Genomic DNA, 21,239 nt, shown 5'->3' with positions numbered 1-21,239 from the left:
AAAATTCCCCTCACAGAGGGTAGCAAGTTTTCTTGAGGAACAGAAAGAATTTTCTTCCTTGGTATAACTGACCATCCAAATATCTGTAAATTTCTATTCGAATGTACACCCTCTTTTTGCAAAACCAATGACTACACCCAGAAGCACACCTCCGACACTGGGTCTGGGCACAGCCTCTCATTAGCATGTTGCGCCTAATTTTTTATTTTTTAATGCAGTGAAGACAACAAAACAACATACTGACAATGGAGGACAACTGGAATGAAAACACTCTCCCAACCAGAGCCCAGAGCAAGGCCTTGGCCTGTGTACACTGAACATCAGTACATGTGGTATCCCGGGGTGAGGTCTCCTTGCCCTCGGGGATTGGTTCTGCGCTTCCCACAGACCCGTGGGTTCGATTGAATGAGGACATCCAGGCCTCAGGGTCCACATGAGCTGAAGCCCATCACCACCATACAACGCAGAGACACATAAACTCTGCTAATGAACTCCATTAGCTTCCCCTAATTATATACGTTATACCTTTTATAGGTCTGCTCTACGTATAGGGGGCACGACACCTGGAGCGGTAGTTCCTGCACACAAGGTAGTAATCGACGAAGACCATGCACAATTTTGCTTGCACAGGTGAAAGGATGGGTGGGTTAGAAGGTAGGGGAGGGAGGGAGGTGCTTTCTGAAAAGTTCAGTAGAAGAGAAGCTTGCCTCCACATTTATAGCGTGTCTCATCTCTTCCAAGTCCTTGGCCTTCACATCTGACCCTGAAATTATCTCTGGACAAGAATTCACCTATTTTCAGCCTAGTGTGCCAAAGGCTGGGTGGATAACACTTGAAAAACAAGCCAGCGCTATCACCATGACCTACAGATGCTCGACTGCATATGAACGTATGAGGCACCATCTTGTGCCTCACAGATGCCATCTTTTCTCTTTCCCACACTAGAGTGCTTCTGGTGATAGGAAAAGAATAGTGCTGTGGCACAGAGTTCAACAGTCTTTTTACTCCTCAGAAAAGTCCTCGGGGGAAGGTGCTGAATATATTCCTTCTGGCTAACAGTTGCTGGGTTTTTCCTAAATTGGGATTGATGCCAGCTGATCCCAATGCTCGACTTTGTTCTTCCCATAGTGCAGTTAATAATAAATCTTCTTTCTCTCTGTTTTCAGTCTCCCATAGATAAAGGCTTCCCAGATTGAACACAAGTTTTCCTTTTTCATACACAGGCTTAAGCCATCCAAAAACAATAAGAACAGTAATAATAATAAATAAATAGAAGTGAATCCATAGAAACTCCCGGTGTCTGTACAGCAGAAGTGACAAAGTTTGAGTCAGATATTTGTTTTCCCTTTTTTTCATCCACATCAAAGGCAGGAATACAACAAGGCATTGTTAGTTGTGGTGGGCAAACTGGAGTGTCTGCTGATATAACAAATTAGGTTTGTTAAGGCCTTTGTCTATGCAGAGTTAATAGTAATGCAGAAGCCAGATTGAGTAAAAAGAAAGGGTAAGGACTGAGAAGCAAGGAAGACAAAATAATAACAATAATAAAACAAAAAGTGGGGAATGAACCAAGGGAGATGGAAAGAGAGAAGAGATAATGCCAAAAAGAAGTCAAGACCGTGTCTACAGATGGAGAAGTACACATTGCTTCCCACTGAAAGCGTCTCGTTGTCTTTGTTAATACTGTCGGAGTTAAGAACAGCGTTTTGATGGCATCCAGCAGCAGTTAAAAGACGTTCGTTCTCTCGCCGTCTGAGGAGGTGCACTGGGAAGGATCGGTCTGGGAGAAAGTGCCCTAGCCTAGAATATCCAGGTAGACCGGAGATGCCTTGGCCAAGTTCTGGAGGAGGGTATGGATGCCCTTGATGTTCTTCCGCATATGGGGTTCTCGCTGCCAGCACCCCAGCATCAGCTCATATACCTCCTGGGGGCATGTTCGAGGTCGCTGCAGGACTCGGCCCTGAGTAATGCATTCAATCACCTGGATGGGGATCAAAGACAGGATCAGACAAGAGAGAAAGGAATGTAGATAAAATAAATGGCAGGGCACAGAGGGCCAGAAGAGAGGGCTGTTTTCAAGAAGCCCACTTCATTATTATTACTGTTTGTTTAAAAAGAGCAATGATAATAGGTTGGTTTATACCATAGTTAATTTGACTGTTTTTTCTCCATTACTTAAGCCACTTTGATTTCACAAAACTAGTGGAGAAACAATGGGGCCCTTGGTGGTTCAGTGGTAGAATTCTTGCCTTCCAGGCAGGAGACCAGGTTCAATTCCTAGCCAATGCACCTCATGTGTAGCTACCATTGGTCTGTCAGTGGAGGCTTGGGTGTTGGATTTCACAGCAAAAGTCATTCCTCAGTCCTATCACCAGAGAATCATAGACATATCAGCAAACACAGTGCTTTTCTATCTCTAAAACTCTTACAGGATGACTATACTTTGGCCATGACATTTAGGGACAGAGAAGGCAATTTGGGGGGCATTGCCTCCAGCAAACCTGAAAGACCCTCAGCTGACAGAAGCACTCAGTTCTCTCAGGGGTCTCAGGCCCTGGCCCAGTGCTCACCTCGTTATTTGATAGCTGGTACCAGGGCTGCTTGCCGTATGTGAAGATCTCCCACAACACGACCCCCAGGCTCCAGACGTCACTCTCTGTGGTGAACTTCCTGTACATGATGCTCTCCGGAGGCATCCAGCGAATGGGCAACATTGTATGGCCACCGACCTACACAAAAGGGGCAGATAGGAAGGCATCTGTCAACCCGGAAACCAAGTTTCCACCATCAGGGGAAAAAGGGTGGGGGGGGGTATGGGGAGACATTTTTTCTTTCTCATATTTGCCTTTATTAGTCTTATTTGTTTATAAACTTGTAAGAAAACTATGGTTTCTTTATACAGGTAGCCCCCAACTTATGACATATTGGAGTTACGATGAACCGTACTTATGGCCATTCTTTTTTTTTTTTTTTTGGTACATCTTATCATTGTAATATGTACTACATACAGTGTTGCAGCACCTAATTTGCTGATTGTTATCATTCTCACACCAACCCTCAAAGACAAATACAGATCAAATTTATAGACACTAATAATAAAGCAAATAACAATGAAAACTAAAAACAAAACACAAGGTATCGACTTAGTCAGAACCGACTTAAAATGGAGTCATCAGAATGTAAGTTAGGGATGACCTGTACCCTCAAGCAATAGAGACTGAGGGCAAAGATGATTAAAATGTATATTTTATATTATTTGCAATTCTCTCTGTCTCCAAACTAGATAAGAATAGTGATACAGTGGGGTGGATAAAAAACATGCACTCATACTTTCTGTATGAGGATAACTTCATCTTCTAATTAACAAGATGATCTTGACCAGGATAATAACTCCTGTTGCTGTCAAATCAATTTCGACGCATCATGACCCTACAGGACAGAGTAGAGCTTCCCCATAGGGTTTCCAAGGAGTGCCTGGTGGATTCAAACTGCTGACTTTTTGGTTGGCAGTCATAGCTGTTAACCACTATACCACCAGGGGAGTAATAACTAGGCGGGTGAGGTGCAAACAAATTATTAACATGCTTGGACGTTAACCAAAACGTTGGAGATGCGTATCCATCCAGCGGCACCCTGGAAGAAAGGCCTGGCTACCTACTTCCAAAAAATCAGTCATTGAAAACCCTATGGAACACAGTCCTATTCTGAAACACATGGGGTCACCATGAATTGGAGTTGACTTGATAACAACTGGTTAGGTTTTTTTTAACTAGCATTCAAAATGGCCTACCCAATGACTTTACTTCCTTAGCAAGGGCAGGATTTCCTTCCCCTGTAAGGTGCTCCTTGTGTGTACTGCTGATTCGAACATCATCACCACAAGCCAGTGGTGGGCCAGGCAGAAATTATTATCTCCACTTTACAGATGAGGCAACCGAGGTTCAGGTTGCTTAAAAGACACAAAGAGCCCAGGTCTTTGGACTCCAAGCTCAGTACTTTCCTCTGCTACAAGACACTGCAATTTAGTTTATTATTTACTGAGGAAAAAAAAAAGCAAGTTTCTCAAAAAGTTCATTTTAGTGAAAACACCGAGGCTAGGGCGTCCAGTGGGAGTGGCCTTTGCATAGTCAAAGAGAACTTGTTTTGTAGCGAAGACTTCTTTATGATTTTCTACCACATGGAGAAGAGTTAGGAACCCTGGTGGTGCAGTGGTTAAGAGCTCAGCTGCTATCCAAAAGGTTGGCAGTTCAAATCTACCAGCCACTCCTTGGGAATTCTATGGGGCATTTCTACTCTGTCCTATAGCGTCAGTATGAGTCAGGATCAACTCGATGGCAATGAGTTGGAGAAGAGTTTGGCATTTCATTTTCAGTTGTGTAGTCCTGTAGGGCTGTCTAATTTTAAAGCAATGAGAGACTTTTGAATAGCAGCCCTGTGAAGAGGCTGGTAGGTCCCCTTCTTCATGCTGGTAAAATGCCAGCACTCCCACAGGCTGGACGTGGCATGCCTGACGCCCAGCACAGCAAGTGGCTTGTATTTCACCAAGAATTACACCTGTTACAACTCTTGGCCCCTCAGTTTCTAGACTAACACCACATAGAGTTTCTGCCCAATTATAATTCCTAACATCGAATTCTGACTCATTAAAGGAGCCATGCCTTAAATTGGATTTCCAGTGCCTGAAAAATGATCCTCAACCCCCAAGAGCTGACAGTGTCAGAAACATCTGCTATGCTTGACCACCTCAAATGATGCCCTTAGCACCAAAGCAAGCACAGAAGTGTGAAAAGAGGAGGATGTTTTTCTTTTTCTTTATTCCCCCCTGTTCTTCTCTGTACAATGACTCCAGATCTGACAAGTAGGGACACAACTTGCTGGCTCAGGGTTAAGATGTCCCCATATCTTCACTACTCAGTTTTCAATAAACCAAAAGCTACAACCAATTATGGGGACGGTGCAGGACCGGGCAGGGTTTTGTTCTGTTGTGCATGGAGTCGCCATGCGTTGGGAGCCACCTTGACAGCAGCAAACAACAAGGTTGTCAAGAAGTCAATACTCAAGCAGATAATTGTGCAAATCAGTGCATTATAAATTTGATGCACTAAACATTCTCAAGGTGTTCCCTCCTTGTCTATAACCTTTCCCATCTTATTTCCTCAATAGGAAATAACCATTTTGGATACATTAATGAGAAGGTCAAGCCATAGGACTCCCCCATCCTTCTCACAGGGCCCCTTTAATTGTTCCTCTCCTTTCTCAGGTTGTCTGCACTGCTGATGGCCAGGAGTTCAGGCCAAAGCAAAAAGCTCTTATTTCCTTTAAAGGAGATGGGGGAGAAAAGATTCAAATTGTGATTTACATGTTTTCCTATCCGGTCATTTATTTTATGCCTGCAATCTCTCTGGGGCAGATTTTTCACTTTAATTCTTTCACAAATCCCTAGTGGGATTTCACACATGCTGTTATAAATAACGCTTTCCTTGTTCTGATGTCAAACGGGTGAGTGGTGGGAGAATCTAATAAAAGTTCAGACAGGGTTCACAAGTTTTCTAAACTCGCTCAGAACATTTCTGAACATTTCTTTTGGAGACCTTTCTCAGGATTTGGGGGGCAAGTCACAAAAGTAGACAAAAAAAAGGAAAAAAAGTCACCTTTGTTACAAATTACTGTCACATTCCAATCACAGTGAATCGATGGTTTTTGGACCTCACAAAACCCCATACTGAGCTGCCACAAACACAATGAGACATTTGTTTTTTATTGTGTGACTTGGCAGCTCGCCCTCACACCCTTGCTTAAATATTTGTGAGATGGAATGTGATCCAAAGGGTTCAAGAATGACATTGGAGTCAGAATTTCTGCTCTTGACTGCCCAACAGCTATGGTTCTAGAAGAGATGCTCCAATTATCCAGATGGGTCAGGCAACATGCCCTTCACTATACTCACCAGATTGAACCTGATGCAAGATGAGAAAATACAGCTATCTGGGGGGCTAACTTGGACTTGAAATTTTTATTTTCTTCAAACCAAGACTCCCAGGGTTATAGTTCCTTCTGTGCTATTAACTAGCGTGGAGAAGTTGCCTTAGCTCTGGCTTATCTCTTTATTGGTAAGATGTGAAGGGTTGGACTGGCTTTTAGTTACTTCTGCTGCCATCATAGTCATCTGTTATAGATTGAATTGAGTTCCCCAGAAATATGTATTGAAGTCCTGGCCCTTGTACCTGTGAATGTGATCCTGTTTGAAAATAAGGGTTCTCTTCTGTTATGTTATTGCAGTTATAACAGTATATGGCGGGTTCTAAACCTAATTATTTCTGAGTTATACAAAGAGCAAAATAGACACAGAGACACACAACGGAGTGATAGATGCCAAGGAATGCCAAAGAACTCCTAGAATTCCCAACAAGAAAGGACCTGCCCCAAGAGCCATGCCTTGAATTGGATTTCTACCCTCCTGAACCATGGGAAAATAAATTTCTATTCTTTAAAGTCACCCATTTGTGGTATTTTTTTTTTGTTACAACAGCACTAGGTAAGACATCATCCATCATATACATAATACCTCACCATTTACAAAGAATCTTCACACAATTACCTTATTTGAACCCAGCATTTACTCTCTGGGATAGATATTGGCTCACTGGGATATTACAAATAATGACCAAAAGTTCAAAGAGTTTAAGTAGCTTACCTTAAGCCACACACACAACTCCACCCCACTGGACATCTTGTATTTAATATTCCGATAGCTCACTCTGTGTTTCCAGCTTCTTTTGCTCCCTGAGTCCGGCCAGCAAGCCTAGTGTGGTGTCTCAGGCAGAACTTACCCATTGCTCTTGGAAAACCTGATGTCCTTTCCTTTCTATCTGTTTTTCAAAGGTCTCCTAAAAGGCAAACTCAAGTTCCACCATTTCCAGGAACTTTCCTTTCCTGCTCAGTGGCTGTTCTAAGCACCAGGAAGCCCAGTAACCTTAGCACCCGCTGCCGTGGAGTCAGTTTTGACTTATGGTAACCCCAACTGTGTCAGAATAGAACTCTGATCTACAGGGTTCGTGATGGTGGTTTATCAGAAGTAGATCATCAGGCCTTTCTCCCAAGGATCCTTGAGGAGCACTCAATCCACCAACCTTTCAATTAGCAGCCAAGTGCCTTAACTGCACAATCCAAGGACACTAGTGCCCTTAGAACAGCTCTGGTAACACCAAAGACACTCTCTTCTTTTGATAATGGACCACACATGCTTTGAGAGAGATGGATGTTAATCAGTTATGCCTGGCAGGGGCTGAGGGGGCCAGCAGTAAACCTACCACGTCTCTGAATTGAGCTTCTTGTCAGAGCTGATATTTGGGGATGAATTCTCAATTGTGTTCTTTCAGAGAGATCAGTGTTCCCAATTTTCCAATCCATTTCCCAATAACTTCTTTAAACTCTTGATACGGCCAAGGCTTAGAATAGATGAATGCAAACCATCTTGACTATTTGATACTACAAATAAGAATGACATAATGAAATGTAACCAAAAAATATGGGCTCCACAGAGAGTATAAGAGAACTCTAAGTTGTATAAAATTACAGCAGACTAGGAAGAAAGGCCTGGTCATCTTCTTGTAAAAATTAGCCAATGAAAATCTATGTATCACAACATAAATGTCATCTGATATAAAGCTGGAAGATAAGCCCACTAGGTTGGAAAGCACTGAAACAGCCACAACAACAGGCTCAAACATCCTGGTGATCATGAAGATGGTGTGGGATAGGGCAACGATTCGTTGTGTCGTACACGGGGTCACCATTACTCAGAACTACTTGAGGGAAACTAATAACAACAGCAGGAAAGTTGTATAAGGAATCCCATTCCTCAGTTTTCCGTCCATACTGTAAATGAGGGGAGTGTCCATGGTGCAGACCTGGAGTTATTCAAACTGTGAGGACATCTAGGAAGACTTCTAATTCATAATATAAGGGAGTGTGACTAGTGTCCTATATCCACAGGGACTGCAGAAAAAGGGAATAGACAAAAGGAGGAAGTTAAAATATGAAAATAAACAAAAAAAAAACCTTGGAGGACCACGAGGAGTGCTAATCATTACAACTTAGCTAAATGAGCAAAGCTAATTAGAACAATGCCTGAAGCCCAGGACCAAAAGAAATTCCATGGCACCTAAATAAATCAAGTTACCGAAAATAATTGTTTCTGTGTTTAAAACATATGCAAGGGGAGAAAGAACCCCCAAACTCTTTAGCTCTTAATGTTTATTTCCAAGCACAAACACCCAGTGCCGTCGAGTCGATTCTGACTCATAGCGACCCCATGACACCTCATAATTTTGACAGTGATATGTATAGGTAAAAAAATGTATAGGAGGCTCTGTTAAAAAAAAAAAACCAACAAACAAAAAAAAACAACTTTATTCTAGTTAAAATACCTGGGGCCTGATCATCCTTTAAATCTACTTGTTTGGAAGGTATTTCAGGGCAATAATTCCTGGGAAAAATACTAAAAGATCTTTGATGAAACTGTCTAGAATTCCAAATCAATGATTTTATCATTTTTAAATAAAAGCGGACAAATATAAACAGTATTTATTTATTTCTTTGTTACCCACCCCCCCCCCAAATTCAAAGTGCACGTTCTTTCATCATTAGGTTATGAATTGTGAAAATTTCTCCCATGGCTTAACAAGCATTACAATTTGTTTCTCTAACACTGGAAAACTAGGACTTAGGCAAGTTAAGGAACTTGCTGAACAAGTTTAAATACGACTGGTAACCTATTCATGCTGAGAGTCTAGGTTCTTTCTCTTATTTTTCAAATGTACAAATCATCTTTATTCCTGGTACAAATCAATGAGGAATCCACAAGTCACTTTCCAGGTTTACTGGGAGATAAACAAGGAGGTAATGAGTTTAGACCTCCTCCTTCTGTTGAGCTTCTAATAAAATGCACCTACCATCTCCTCCTCATCTTCTCTTTTTTTCTCCCTGTATCCATTCCTCTCTGTGTTCCCCTTCCGAGCCCATTCCTACCTACTTCCCTTTTCAAATCTTCTCTCAAATTCCGCCTGTTCAGTTCCGTATCGAATACCAATGATGTATTTGGTCTTGCTTGATTCTTCTCTTATTTCCTCAAATGATTATGCCTACTGCTGCAAAAGACCTCTTTAAAGTTTTAAAAGCAAAGATGTCACTGTGATGACCAAGGTTTGCCTGGACCAAGCCATGTTTTTTTCAGTCACTTCACAGGCATGCAAAAGACAGAAAAAGGAAAACAGAAGAATTGATGCATTCCAATTGTGATGTTGGCAAAGAATACCGACTATACCAAGAACTGCCAGAAGAACAAACAAATTAGTCTCAGAAGAAATACAACCAGGATGTTCCTTAGAAGCAAGGATTGCAAGACTTTAGCTTGATTAGTCTGGACACGTCATCAGGAAAGTCTAGCAGTTAGAAAATGTCATCATGTTTGGTAAAGCAGAGGGTCACTGAAAAAGAGGGAGATCTTCAGTGAGATGGATTGACATAACAGCCACAACGATGGACTCGAGATACCAAGGATCATGAAGATAACATAGGACTGGGCCATGTTTCACTCTATTATGCATTCAGTCATCATGAGTTGGAGCTGACTCAAAGGCAACTAGGAACAACAGCAATCCCCATTCCCACCGTGGCTCACTCTCCCTCCATGGTGATACCCAGTCTCCTTCCCATGGAGCGGCGCAATGACAGGCAGAGGTCTTTCTATATATGCAAAGCAAATGCCTAGCTGGCTTTGAAACCCCTGGTGATTTTAAGGCAAATAATGCTAATGGCAACCTTCTAAACTCCATCAGCAAAGACCAGTGATGCCTGGGAGGCCACTTTCAGCTTGTGGTTTTTACTCATTGAGTGAGTGATAACTTGCTTGGAAGCTAAGCATTTTACTCCCTTAGAAACATGCAGGCCAAAGGGCAAACCCCATTAAGAGATGATTAGTTGTGACAGGCTTTTGGCCACGTTAAATATTGACAGGGCTTCTAGGCCTCCTTATCACACCCCCGTGCACCATTCCTTTGCTTCAGCCGTTTCTCCTGATCCATTCCTTAAAAATTCATGAAAGCTGTAAACTTTAAGGAATGGTTGGACCTTATTTACTTATTTATTGTGTGTTGCATCTATAATACGAGGTTAAAAAAGACAGACAATTTATATAAAACCTTCCCCTTGGAAAACCTGGAACCCTTGTGGTCAGGCTGTGGGCGGCTTTATGGCCACATCCAGGAAGATCAGGATTTGTTCATTATCAAGAGTGATGGGCGCTTCAGTGGCTTGTGGCTACTGAACCAGGGGGACACTTCATGGGAAGAAATTCAGCCCTTCCTGCGTGCCTCACACTACTAAATGAGCGCAGCTGTGACTGAGTCAGGAGAGGAGCTAGTATCAGCCTGGTCATCCTCTCTCTCACAGTGGGAAGTCATCATTGCTACACCATGAACTATGAGGCATTGGTGGTTCAGGGGTAGAATTCTTGCCTTCCATTCAAGAGGCCCAGTTCGAATCCTGGCAAACGCATCTCATACGTAGCCACAATTCATCTGTCAGTGGAGGCACGTGTATTGCAGAGGCTTGTATGTGTTGCTATGATGTTGAACAGGTTTCATGGAGCTTCCAGACTAAGATGGGCTAGCAAGAAAAGCCTAGTAAAGTAGAGGGTCTACTTCCGAAAATCAGTCAACAAAAACCCTGTAGATCACAATGGTCCAAGGCGCAATCAATCATGTTGATGGCACAGGACTGAGCAGCATTTCAACACTGCCACCGTGAACCAGCTGTTATTTGCAGCACAAAAACTCCTTCATTGTCTTTTAACATTTACAGACAATCTGGTCATTGTCATTAGGGTTGAATCTTAGAAACTTTAAGGCCAAGTATGTTTGGACCAATCAAAGGAAGGGTGTGCTGCACTTACTGCAAACAGTAATTTTGCAAGCACCTTTTTTTCATAATTCAATCTCTGTGCTGCCAGGACGAGGTGATTGATCACCTGTGTTGAAGGGGAAAGTCACAGAGGTCTCATCGCTATCTCCCTGCACTTGGATTCTAGGTGAGCAGACAAGGCAGACTTAAGACAAAATTTCCATTGAAAATTCACTTTGCCCTTATTGTACCATGAAATAATAATATAAATAATGATGGTGATGACGACAATCAGCTCTCATGTTTATATAGCAATTTTTGCTTTTTTCCATAGCATTTCCACATCTATTCACTCTATAATAAGAATAACAAAACTAAAACCTATTGCGGCTGAGTCGTTCCGACTCATAGCGATCCTATAGGACAGAGTAGAACTGCCCCATAGGGTTTCCAAGGAGCGGCTGGCGCATTGAACTGCTGACCCTTTGGTTAGCAGCCGAGCTCTTAGCCATTGCACCATAGTAACAGTACCTACCTCAAAAGATGGCTGTGTGGATTAAATGAGATGATGTAAGGACAACTCTTAGAATGAAGCCAGACTCCAAAGTCTTATGTGATGCCATCATGTGACACCATTCATATGACATTTTTGAAAAGGTGAAACTGTACACTAAAAAGAGTGAATTTTACAATAGGTATTTTTTTTATATTATACCTCAATCCACCTGACTTTAAAATAAACACAGTTCTGAGAACCATGCCTGGCACATAGGAAATGTGTGATAAACATCAGCTATTGTTGTTATTCTAAGTATCTGATGTTCTAACAATCTTGTGGGGTGGGTGGGGATACTCTTTTGTCCCAAGTTAAGAGATAAGCTTCTCCAGTCCTTGGACCTACAGTGACTTGCCTGAAACCACAGGGCCAGGAAGTGGTAGACTGCTTCAGGGTCTAGCTCTCCCAATGCTTGGCACGCCTTTCATTTGACCTTAAGTGTGACACGTAGTCAGAGTCAAGGATGGGAGAGGCTTTTCTTGCCTATTTTGTTATTTCTTGACATTCTGGTTCCAGTGTATGCCAAGGGAGCAAAAGCGGTTCTGAACATGAGAAGGTGAGCGTCTCTGGTCTAGTATGTGGGCTCCAGTCAGAATCTCCATGCCCCCATGTGCAGACCTGGCCCCGCCAGTCCCTTCCCTCCCCTGGTAACTCTGGATGACTTTCCTATGGTCAGCTAACTCTAGAGCACAGCAAATGGCTTAAACTTGCCATTATTCCACAGCAGTGTTCCCACCTCCCAGATTCAGTTTATTTCCAACACAAATCTTAGTGCAATCTCTGTCCCCACCTCCCACCCCACCCCGATTACCCTGGGGACAACTAAAGGAGAGTGAGGAGATGCTGGAACTCCCTGGAGATGTGTAGGTAAAGGAAGAATGGCTTCCTGGACTGCATGCTGCCTCAGGTGACGTCCTCCCCAGGGCTCACTGTCCCATGACATAGGGACCATGCTCATGTGCACTCTATACGGTGAAAAAAGCCAAAGACCCCAGTCTTAGAAGTGATAGTAGGTTCACCTTATTTTACATTTGGCTCTAATTAGGTGCATAAAAACCATCTTCAGTAAACCATAAAACTCCAATCATACTGACGTTTGAGAATCACATTTGCATCTAGAAACAAGAATACTTCATTTTAAGAATAAAGTATAAATTAGACACTAAATTGGCATGTTCTCCCATCTCTCTGATTCCCCAGCCCTCAATAACTCTTATCAATATTAATAGAGAATTTCCCAAGCGGATCAATGGAAGGGTAAAACCTTTGGAAAGCACTAATGCAACACGCTGTCTGCATGCGATTATTGTGCTTATACATCGCTTAACAATGGGACCTTGTACATCCCAAGGGTATACCTTTCATCAAGCTGCCTGTTCTTAATGTTCAATGTTACTGAGCTTTTTATGGCCCCCTGAGCATTATGGTTTTCAACCCAAGAGAACTATCTGACTCCATAGCATTTGAGACCCAAGCATTGCCCCCTTTCATGATAAAAAGTTACAGGGGCTGGCAGGGTGCCGAGAAAAGGCAACCAGGACAGCAGAAGCAGTATCTATCTGTGCCATTGTCTGTGTTAAGGTGATTGCATTTTGTTGGCTTAGTACCCGAATTCTGATATGAAATTGTTCCTCTGGAAACACAGGCAGTTTCCGGGTTATGAAAGTCTGACTTATGGACAAATCATGTTTGCCCTTTAATGCTATGTAAATCCGCCTTCACTTTGAAATGATTGAACCAACCCCTACTCTGAAGGAATTCTTCATCACAATTACCTTCTCTTGCTGCATGTGCAGCTTTTAAATCACTGAAAAGGTTTCCAGCCTTTTCTGGCACTAAAATAAGACTAAATAATCATGTGCACCTGTTCCGATTTACCTACAAATTCGACCTACGGACTTAAAGACACAGTTAGGAGCAGATCTAGTTTGTAACCCGGGGACTGCTTGTAGCTTAGGGAGGTTGATAGTTCTGCTAGATTAAAAAAAAAAAAAAAACACTGCCATTGAGTCGATTCTGACTGATAGCGACCCTATAGGACAGAGCAGAGCTTCTCCTTAGGGTTTCCAAGGAGCTCCTGGTGGATTTGAACTCCCGACCTTTTGGTTAGCAGCTATAGCACTTAACCACTACACCACCAGAGTTTCCCGCTAGATTTTAGAAGAGGAAGAAATCAGTGATTCGTCAACAGTGTAAGGGGGAAAAGAAGCTCCTTTGTATTGGAAACCACACTCTCCATGCAAGCTGTGGCTGCTGCTATTACTGCTACCCCGGGTGCATTATGTCCAGTAAGTGAGGGATCGGGTTTCTGGATGGTACCACATCCCTGTCCCACCATTAACCCCAGCTTGTTAGTTAACACTGAAGACCCGGGCAGAATCTACATTCCACCATTAACCTGAGCTTAGGACTTAATGTACCGGAGCCAGTGAAAAATGAATAAGGTCCTGTTTACTCCCAGCTGCACAAGCCCATCCTGATACAGAAACGGATGTCTGTGTCCACGTGAATGTGACAGTAATGGGGAAGCCTCTTTCTCCAGGGAGCACTAATGCCCACTTTCTACCATTATGGTCCTTTTCTGCTGTCTCTATAACATGTGTCATATATGATTGGGACATTGGTTACAAAGGGCCTTATGATTTCTTATTGTGATGGTAAGAGTTAAGAAATGATACAATAAAATCAGCTCTCAGTGACTGAGCACCCGCTTCGTATGCCATGCTCTGTGCTATAAACATTACCTACATTTAAAAATCATTTTGTTCATACCTCTCTAGATATAAGTGCAGATAAAACATACCTTCAGAAAGTACACATATCATAAGAAGAGACTGTTTTGCAGTTTTGAACCTGGAGCTCAGTTTCTGCCCAGTGGGCTTTTGAGCCCTGGTAGCGCTGTGGTTAAGCGTTCGGCTGCTAACCAAAAGGTTGGCAGTTTGAATCTACCAGCCACTCCTTGGGAACCCTATGGGGCAGTTCGACTCTGTTCTATAGTGTCGCTATGAGCCGGAATTGACTTGATAGCAATGGGTTTGGTTTTGGGGGTGGTTCCAGCTCAGCGTCATGGAAAACCCGTGTAGTGTAGCCCTGTGCTTTTCAAGCTTTTCCACCAAAGCACCCCAAAGAACGAAAAGGACAGGATGTTGTTGTTGTTACATGCTGTCGAGTTGATTCCGACTCATAGAGATCCCCTATGACAGAGTAGAGCTGCCCTATAGGGTTTTCTAGGCTGTAATTTTTATGGAAGAGGATTGACAGGTCTTTTCTCCTGTGGAGCAGCTGGTGGATTTGAACCACTGACCTTTCCTTTAGCAGCCGAGTGCTTAATCATTGCACCACCAGGCCTCCTGAGGACAAGGTGAAGGGGGACAATTGGGACCATGTCCGGGGATCTAGCCCAAGATGCTTATAACAGGAAAAACCAGTTGACCTCATGTGTGTCAGAGTAGGACCTCTATAGGGTTTTCAATGGCTGAGTTTTTAGAAGTAGATCATCCATCGGGCCTTTCTTCCAAGGCACCTCTTAGTGGATTGAAATCTCCAACCCTTTGGTTAGTGGTGTAGTATGTAAACCATTTGCACCACTCAGGGACTACATAGTAAATATAGAATTTCTTTAAAGTCTTATATTTAATCTTGTACATCCATATAATGGTTCCATTAGACTCCATCTGTGTTACGAAAGATAATCTTTTGTCCTCAAATTATTTATCAAAATCAATGCTTTGGAAACATGTGCCATGTTTATCTTGCTGCTTAAAGAGTCTTGGGTCCAGCACAGCCTCTTATGTCAATAGCTCCCTGGGCAGCTGTTTGAGAAGCACAGGTGCCATAAAGTACATGGGTTTTGAGTCCTCAGACTTGGTTCTCTATCCCAGCTCAGCCACTACTAACCACGTGAACTTAAATAAATTATCTAATGCCTTAGAGTCTCTCTTTTTCATCCAAATAGGAATAAACCTATGAGCCTCAATTAAGCCTATAAACTTCCCTAAAAAGCTAAATTCTGGAAGAGGTGGTCCTTGTCTTGGAGAACAGCCCTAGGGCCAGGACTTAGAAAAACAGAAAAGGAGCATCTGGCCCATAGCCTTGGAATAACAGCAAAAACTCTGCACCAGAATTCAAAACAGTTCTGCCCATTGCACAATTCTGAAGGGCACCATTCACATTGTATTCCATGCAAATGGCTCTCCCTGGAATTGTGCAATATGGCAGCAGTCTAGATTCTAGTTCTAGTGCTTATACCTCATCGTCTCCTTGTAAGCCACAAGCTTTTCCTTTATAGGATGGGAACAATAATACTTATTGTGTTTTACCTGTGAGCCTCAAGCAAGGTAGCCAACGATAAGTATGACTTAAGTGGTAACACCCAATCCATTTGCAAGACACCATTTATCTTGCTTCTTTTCATGTACCTTTATTTCAGTAAATTTCAACAAACTTGTATCTAGTTTGTGCTATGTGCGCTGTGAGGAAACAACGTAAAATGAGATATGGTCCTCACTCTCAGGAGCTTGTTCTATAACCATAATGCAAGGCAGAGATTCAATGCTATAATGGAAATGTGAACAAATGACCTTGGATCATGATATTCCCACCGATTATAAGGTTGGCCCATCCTTTCATCTAAGACAACTCTGGGCTTCCTTCCACTAAGAGGTCGATATTAGGGGTCCAAACATTTGCCAGTATGTCCAGTGGATCACATGGATGGTGACTGTGGAAGCTGGCTCTTGGGAAAGAGCAGGAGGGAAAGTTTTCCAAGAAAGATATTCTCCATCCATTGCCCTGAGGTCCTAATTTCTCTCTCAAATTTCTTAAGAAGGAGGAGTTGGCCCCAATGCCCAAGCAGAGCTTGCAATGGCTGAGGGTGCTCTCATGGCCAGTGTTATTGATTTGAATTGTATCACCCCAAAAGATATGTTGAAGTCCTAGCCCCTGGTACCAGTGAATATGAATAGGGAGTCTGAAGATGTTATCAGTTAACATGAGATCATACTGGAGTAGGGTGCTTCCTAATCCAATCTGAGTCTTGTTCTCATAATAGAGAAGAGATAGAGAAACACGAGGAAAAATGGTCATGTGATGACAGAGTTATGCTGTAGCTGCCAGCCAAGGAATGCCTGGGGCTGCCAGAGGCTGAGAGATAAGAAAGAACCTTCCCCTAGAATCACTGGGGAGAACATGGCATTGCCAACATCCTGAATTTGGACTTTTAGCCTCCAGAACTGTGAGACAATAAACTTCTGTTGTTTAAAATCACCCAATTTGTGGTATTTTGTTATGGCAGCCTTAGCAAAAGAATAAACTCAGTTTGTGTTTACCTTTATGGCTGATATTTAAAATCTAAACCGGTCCAGTTGTCATTGAGTTGATTCCAATTCATGGCAACTCCATGCGTGTTAGAATAGAACTGTGCTCCGTAGAGTTTTCAATGGCCAATTTTTTCGGGAGTAGATTGCCAGGTTTTTCTCCCAAGGTACCACTGGGTGGCCTCAAACCACCAATCTTTTGCTTAGCAGCTGAACACGTTAACCATCTGCACCACCCAGGGACCCACCATGTGCTAGGCACAACCAGAAACTTTACATATATTATTTTATTCAACCTCATTGAATCACAAGCTGAGCCAATGTAGAGTGAACAGAGTATATCAGTTAGGGATTACCATTAGCTACCTGGGGCTTTATTTCTCTCATGTACTAGAAACCCTGAAATGCGCAGTCAAGGGCTGGTGTGACACTCCAAGAAGTCCTTCCAAGGACATCCTTCAAAAGACATCTCAAATCTGTCCTTGACTTTCCACCCCCATTTTGATCTCCCCAGCCGAGTTCTTCTTCATCTCCCTTCTGGGCTACCGCAATGGCCTCCTAACTTGCCTTTTTCTAATCCTTTGTCCATACGGTAGCCACAGCAATGATCTTAAAATATTAATTGCATCATATCCAGCTCATTTTTCTGCTACAAATTCCTCAATGGCTTCTCATTGCCCTTAGGACAAAATGAAAACTTGTTAAAATGGCTGTTCATATCCTGCATAATGAACATATGGGACCTGACCCATTCCTCTCGCATTCGCTTTTATGCTTTTCTCTCCCCTTGCTTGCAGTGCTGCTGCCACTCCGATCTTCTGTCTGTTTCTTAGATGACCTTAGCTCTCTCTTGCCTTAGGTTCTTCAAACATGCCATCCTGTATGTTTACCTCGTTAACTTTTAGTATTAGGGCTTATACTAAATACCTATTCTAAGACATCAAAATCAGGTTCCCCTGCTGGGCTACCCCCTCAGTAGGTAACACGACTCACTGGCCCCTCATAGCACCAATCACAGTTATGATGACATGTGTATTTGTGTGGTTACATGCTTGGTCCCTGGGTGGCACTAACAGTTTGCTCTCGACTACTAAACTAAAGGTTGGCAGTTCAAACTCAGCGATGTCACAGAAGGAAGCCCTATTGATCTGCTTCTGTAAACATCAACAGCCAAGAAAACCCTATGGAGCCCAGTCCTACTCTGACACACATGGGGTCACCACGAGTCAGAATTGACTCGATGGCAACGGGTTTTTGTTGTTGTTGTTGTTGTTTACTTTCCTGCTATTTTCCTCTGCCACTAGACTACAAGCGTCCTGAGAAAAAGCACTACCCAATAAGTCTTGAATGTTCAACAGATATCTGTCAATAAACAGATAGCTTTTGGCTGCCTTAGGGAGCCTCTGAAAATTAGAATGTGCATGGTCTCTGGGTGAATAGATAATACAGTATGAAGTCAGTATGGAAGGACAAGAGGCTAAAGCCAAAAAGGCAGCGTCCTGCAAGCTCAAAGTGGTGCTGCTGTTAGCACGGACCCCTTAGAGAGGAGACGGGTATCAGAGGGGGGAAGAAAAAACCTGACAGTAGCTGATTTGTTTCAGTGAGTGACACCCATTTCTAATTTAAACTGTAAATAACAAATGGAAACAGATGTTTGTTGTATACGGGGTAAAGAACATATGGGATAGCTTACCACGAAAAGCTGTTAAAGTCAAAGATTAATGAGCTGGAGTGACACCAGTAGAGGAGAGGATTTGAGGGTACTGGGAGAAGTTGGGGCGAGAATGGAACTGCTGGGCTCCCTGCCCCAGGGGCTCCCTTCCTTTGTTCCTGTTGTGGTTGGCCCCATTGGCCAACCCCAATGAAGCTGTCCCACTTATGGAAGCCTTCTGCTGTAGCCCCATTGGAATTGCCTGTGGGAGGGGCTCAGGATGGCAGTCCGGCTTGGAGGTGGGTGAGACCAGTCTTGAAGCTTCCTTGGCATGGGTCTTAGTTGCAATGACTGGAGAAGTAAAGGAGGGCAGCAGAGATTAAGGAGAGGGGGACTAAAGACCCCCAAACCACCCATCATCATTGCCACTGCCTCCTGCATAAGTTACTCCAGTGCTCTCACCTACCACCATAGATTGACAACCTTACATCATGACCAAAGTGGGGCAGAGTGACTCAAGGCTGAAGTTAAACTGAAAGCCAAATCACCTATTTCTCAAAGGACTATCCATTCCCATCACAATAGATAACATTAAGAAAAACAGTTATAGTATTTTGAGGATTATCAACCCCTCCTTGCACAGAGGGTATACTGATTTTTTTTTTTTTAATCAGTGAGTTGATAATCATTTTTGTCTTGGTATTACTCATTCAGTAAAAATATATTTAACACCTACTGGGTGCTGGGCATTGTCCTAGGCACTGGGGACACAGATGTGAATAAGTTCCATACCTTCATGAAACTCTCATTTTAGTGAAAGACACAGACCATACATAAAAAAATATGTGTGCAAGAAAAAAATCATGTGGCAACAAATACTATAAAGAAAAATAAAGTAGAATAAGTGGGTGAAAAGGATAGAGAGCAGGGCTATTTTAGATAGGGTAATTAGCAAAGACTTTTCTCTGTAGGTGATACCCAACAACAGATCTGAATAAAGTGGAAGAACAAGACAGACAAATAACTGGAAGAAGTGCATTCCAGTCACTGGGATTAGCAGGGGCAAAGGTCCTGAGGCAGGAACAAGCTTAAAGTGTTTGAAGGTCAGCAAAGAAGCCAGTGTGCCAGGAGTGACTGGAGCAAGGGGGTGAGTAGTAGGAAGGAAGTAGGGTCTTACCCAAGGGCCATCATGGATGGGGATCAATGGCATAGCTGCACAAAAATGTTTGTGTCTATGTATTCATGTATTCATATTCATATCTATATTTATATCATACTTATATTTATGATTTATATCATATCTTTACCTATATATCTAAGCAAATATGCTACATCCAGATAGTATTTTTGATGTTTGAAGCTATGGTACCAGTACTTCAAATACCAGCAGGGTTACCCATGGCAGATAAGTTTCAGTGGAGTTTCCAGAGTAAGACAGACTAGGAAGAAAGGCCTGGAGATCTACTTTTGAAAACTAACCAGTGAAAACCCTATGGATCACAACAGAACACTGTCCTATATACTGTTGAAAGATGAGGCCCCTAGGTTGGAAGACACTAAATATATAGTGGCTGCAACAATGGACTCAAACATACTAACCATTTTGAAGATGGCACAGAGCAAGACAACGTTTTGCTCTGTTATACATGTTCTCACCAAGAGTTGGAGCCAGCAACAATGGACTCAAGCATACTAACCATCTTGAAGATGGCACAGGACAAGGCAAAGTTTTGTTCTGCTGTGCATGGGGTCACCATGAGTTGGAGCCAACTTGACGGCAACTAACAGCAACAACATTTAATATTATGGGGTTTTCTAACAACACATAGTCTATAACCTATCATTATTAGTTAATAAGTACGGAAACTAAGACATAGAAACCTAAGATCAACAGTCAGAATCAGGGCCCAAGATGGCAATGGAACACAGATGTTTCAAATCCACTAATCTTGCCTCTTTTTCCTTGATATTTTGACTGTCATATTGCACCACTTCCCCAAATCCAACTGGTGGCATGACCAGGTATGCAAGGCAGCTAAAATAATCAGCAACCACTTTCTGTTAACCCTGTTCAGTAGGAAATCCCTGCTTCCCTGATCCAGAGACTTTGACAACATCATCGTTGCACCACATTACTATCCATAGGTTACTTCTGCAGAATGTGACTCTAGTAATCAAAGTTGGTCTGACTGCATGGTGCCCCCCAATGGAAGAGAGGAAGGGGCGGTAGAGGGATCCTATTGTGAGCAGTCCTTTCACTCACACAGATGCATTTCATGCTCCTCAGAGTTCCAAATCCCTAGAGTGCTAGTTATAGTCCCCTTGGTACTTTAAGATTCAGAATTTATGCTGATTTCTTCGTGCTTCTTTCTATTGGTACACCAGTAGGAGACCCCACATTACCTTGTTTTTTCTGATTATTTTCCCAATCTTCCATCAAATGTATGATCACATCACTGCTGAGGTCACCCTTTGACTCCTAAAGCAATTTAAGCTTTCTTTGAGGAAGAAGGGATGCCCTTATGGTATCCCAGAGGAAAAGACAGAAGATTCTGTAACCCTGAGATCCTCACTGATAGCATCCTAACTTTGTCCATCTTCCTTTCTGCCCCTCAATTCCTTAAGATCATTTTGTTTTTATCTCCTGCAATCATACTTTGTTTATACCAAAACATCTATTTACGTAGAGATAATTGACAGGATATTATATTTATTGGCTAGTATCTACTTGAACCCATTTATGAAAATAGCTTTCATGAAAAAGATAAAGGGCTTTAAGCACTACTATCAATTCTATGAACATAGACTCAGGGAT

The 21,239-nt window shown here is 42.6% G+C and overlaps 1 protein-coding gene across 4 annotated transcripts in view; it reads right to left on the bottom strand.

Moving 5' to 3' along the window:
- Positions 1-1,280: 1,280 nt before the first annotated feature.
- The window catches only part of NTRK2 (neurotrophic receptor tyrosine kinase 2), a 447,441-nt gene continuing 427,482 nt past the window's right edge, over positions 1,281-21,239 (bottom strand). For 3 of the 4 annotated variants that reach the window (XM_049895347.1, XM_049895349.1, XM_049895348.1), the window contains 2 exons: positions 2,571-2,729; positions 1,281-1,981 (listed from right to left, as the gene is read on the bottom strand). In XM_049895347.1, the coding sequence (XP_049751304.1) occupies positions 1,796-1,981; positions 2,571-2,729 (345 nt within the window). In that variant the 3' untranslated portion in view covers positions 1,281-1,795. The remainder of the gene's footprint in view (positions 1,982-2,570; positions 2,730-21,239) is intronic. The other variant, XM_049895350.1, reaches the window with a different exon arrangement.

The sequence above is a fragment of the Elephas maximus genome, chromosome 9 (assembly GCF_024166365.1).
Source record: "Elephas maximus indicus isolate mEleMax1 chromosome 9, mEleMax1 primary haplotype, whole genome shotgun sequence".
NCBI lineage: Eukaryota > Metazoa > Chordata > Mammalia > Proboscidea > Elephantidae > Elephas > Elephas maximus.
Note: the sequence above shows the minus strand (reverse complement) of the source record. Positions and strands in the feature narration are given on the sequence as shown.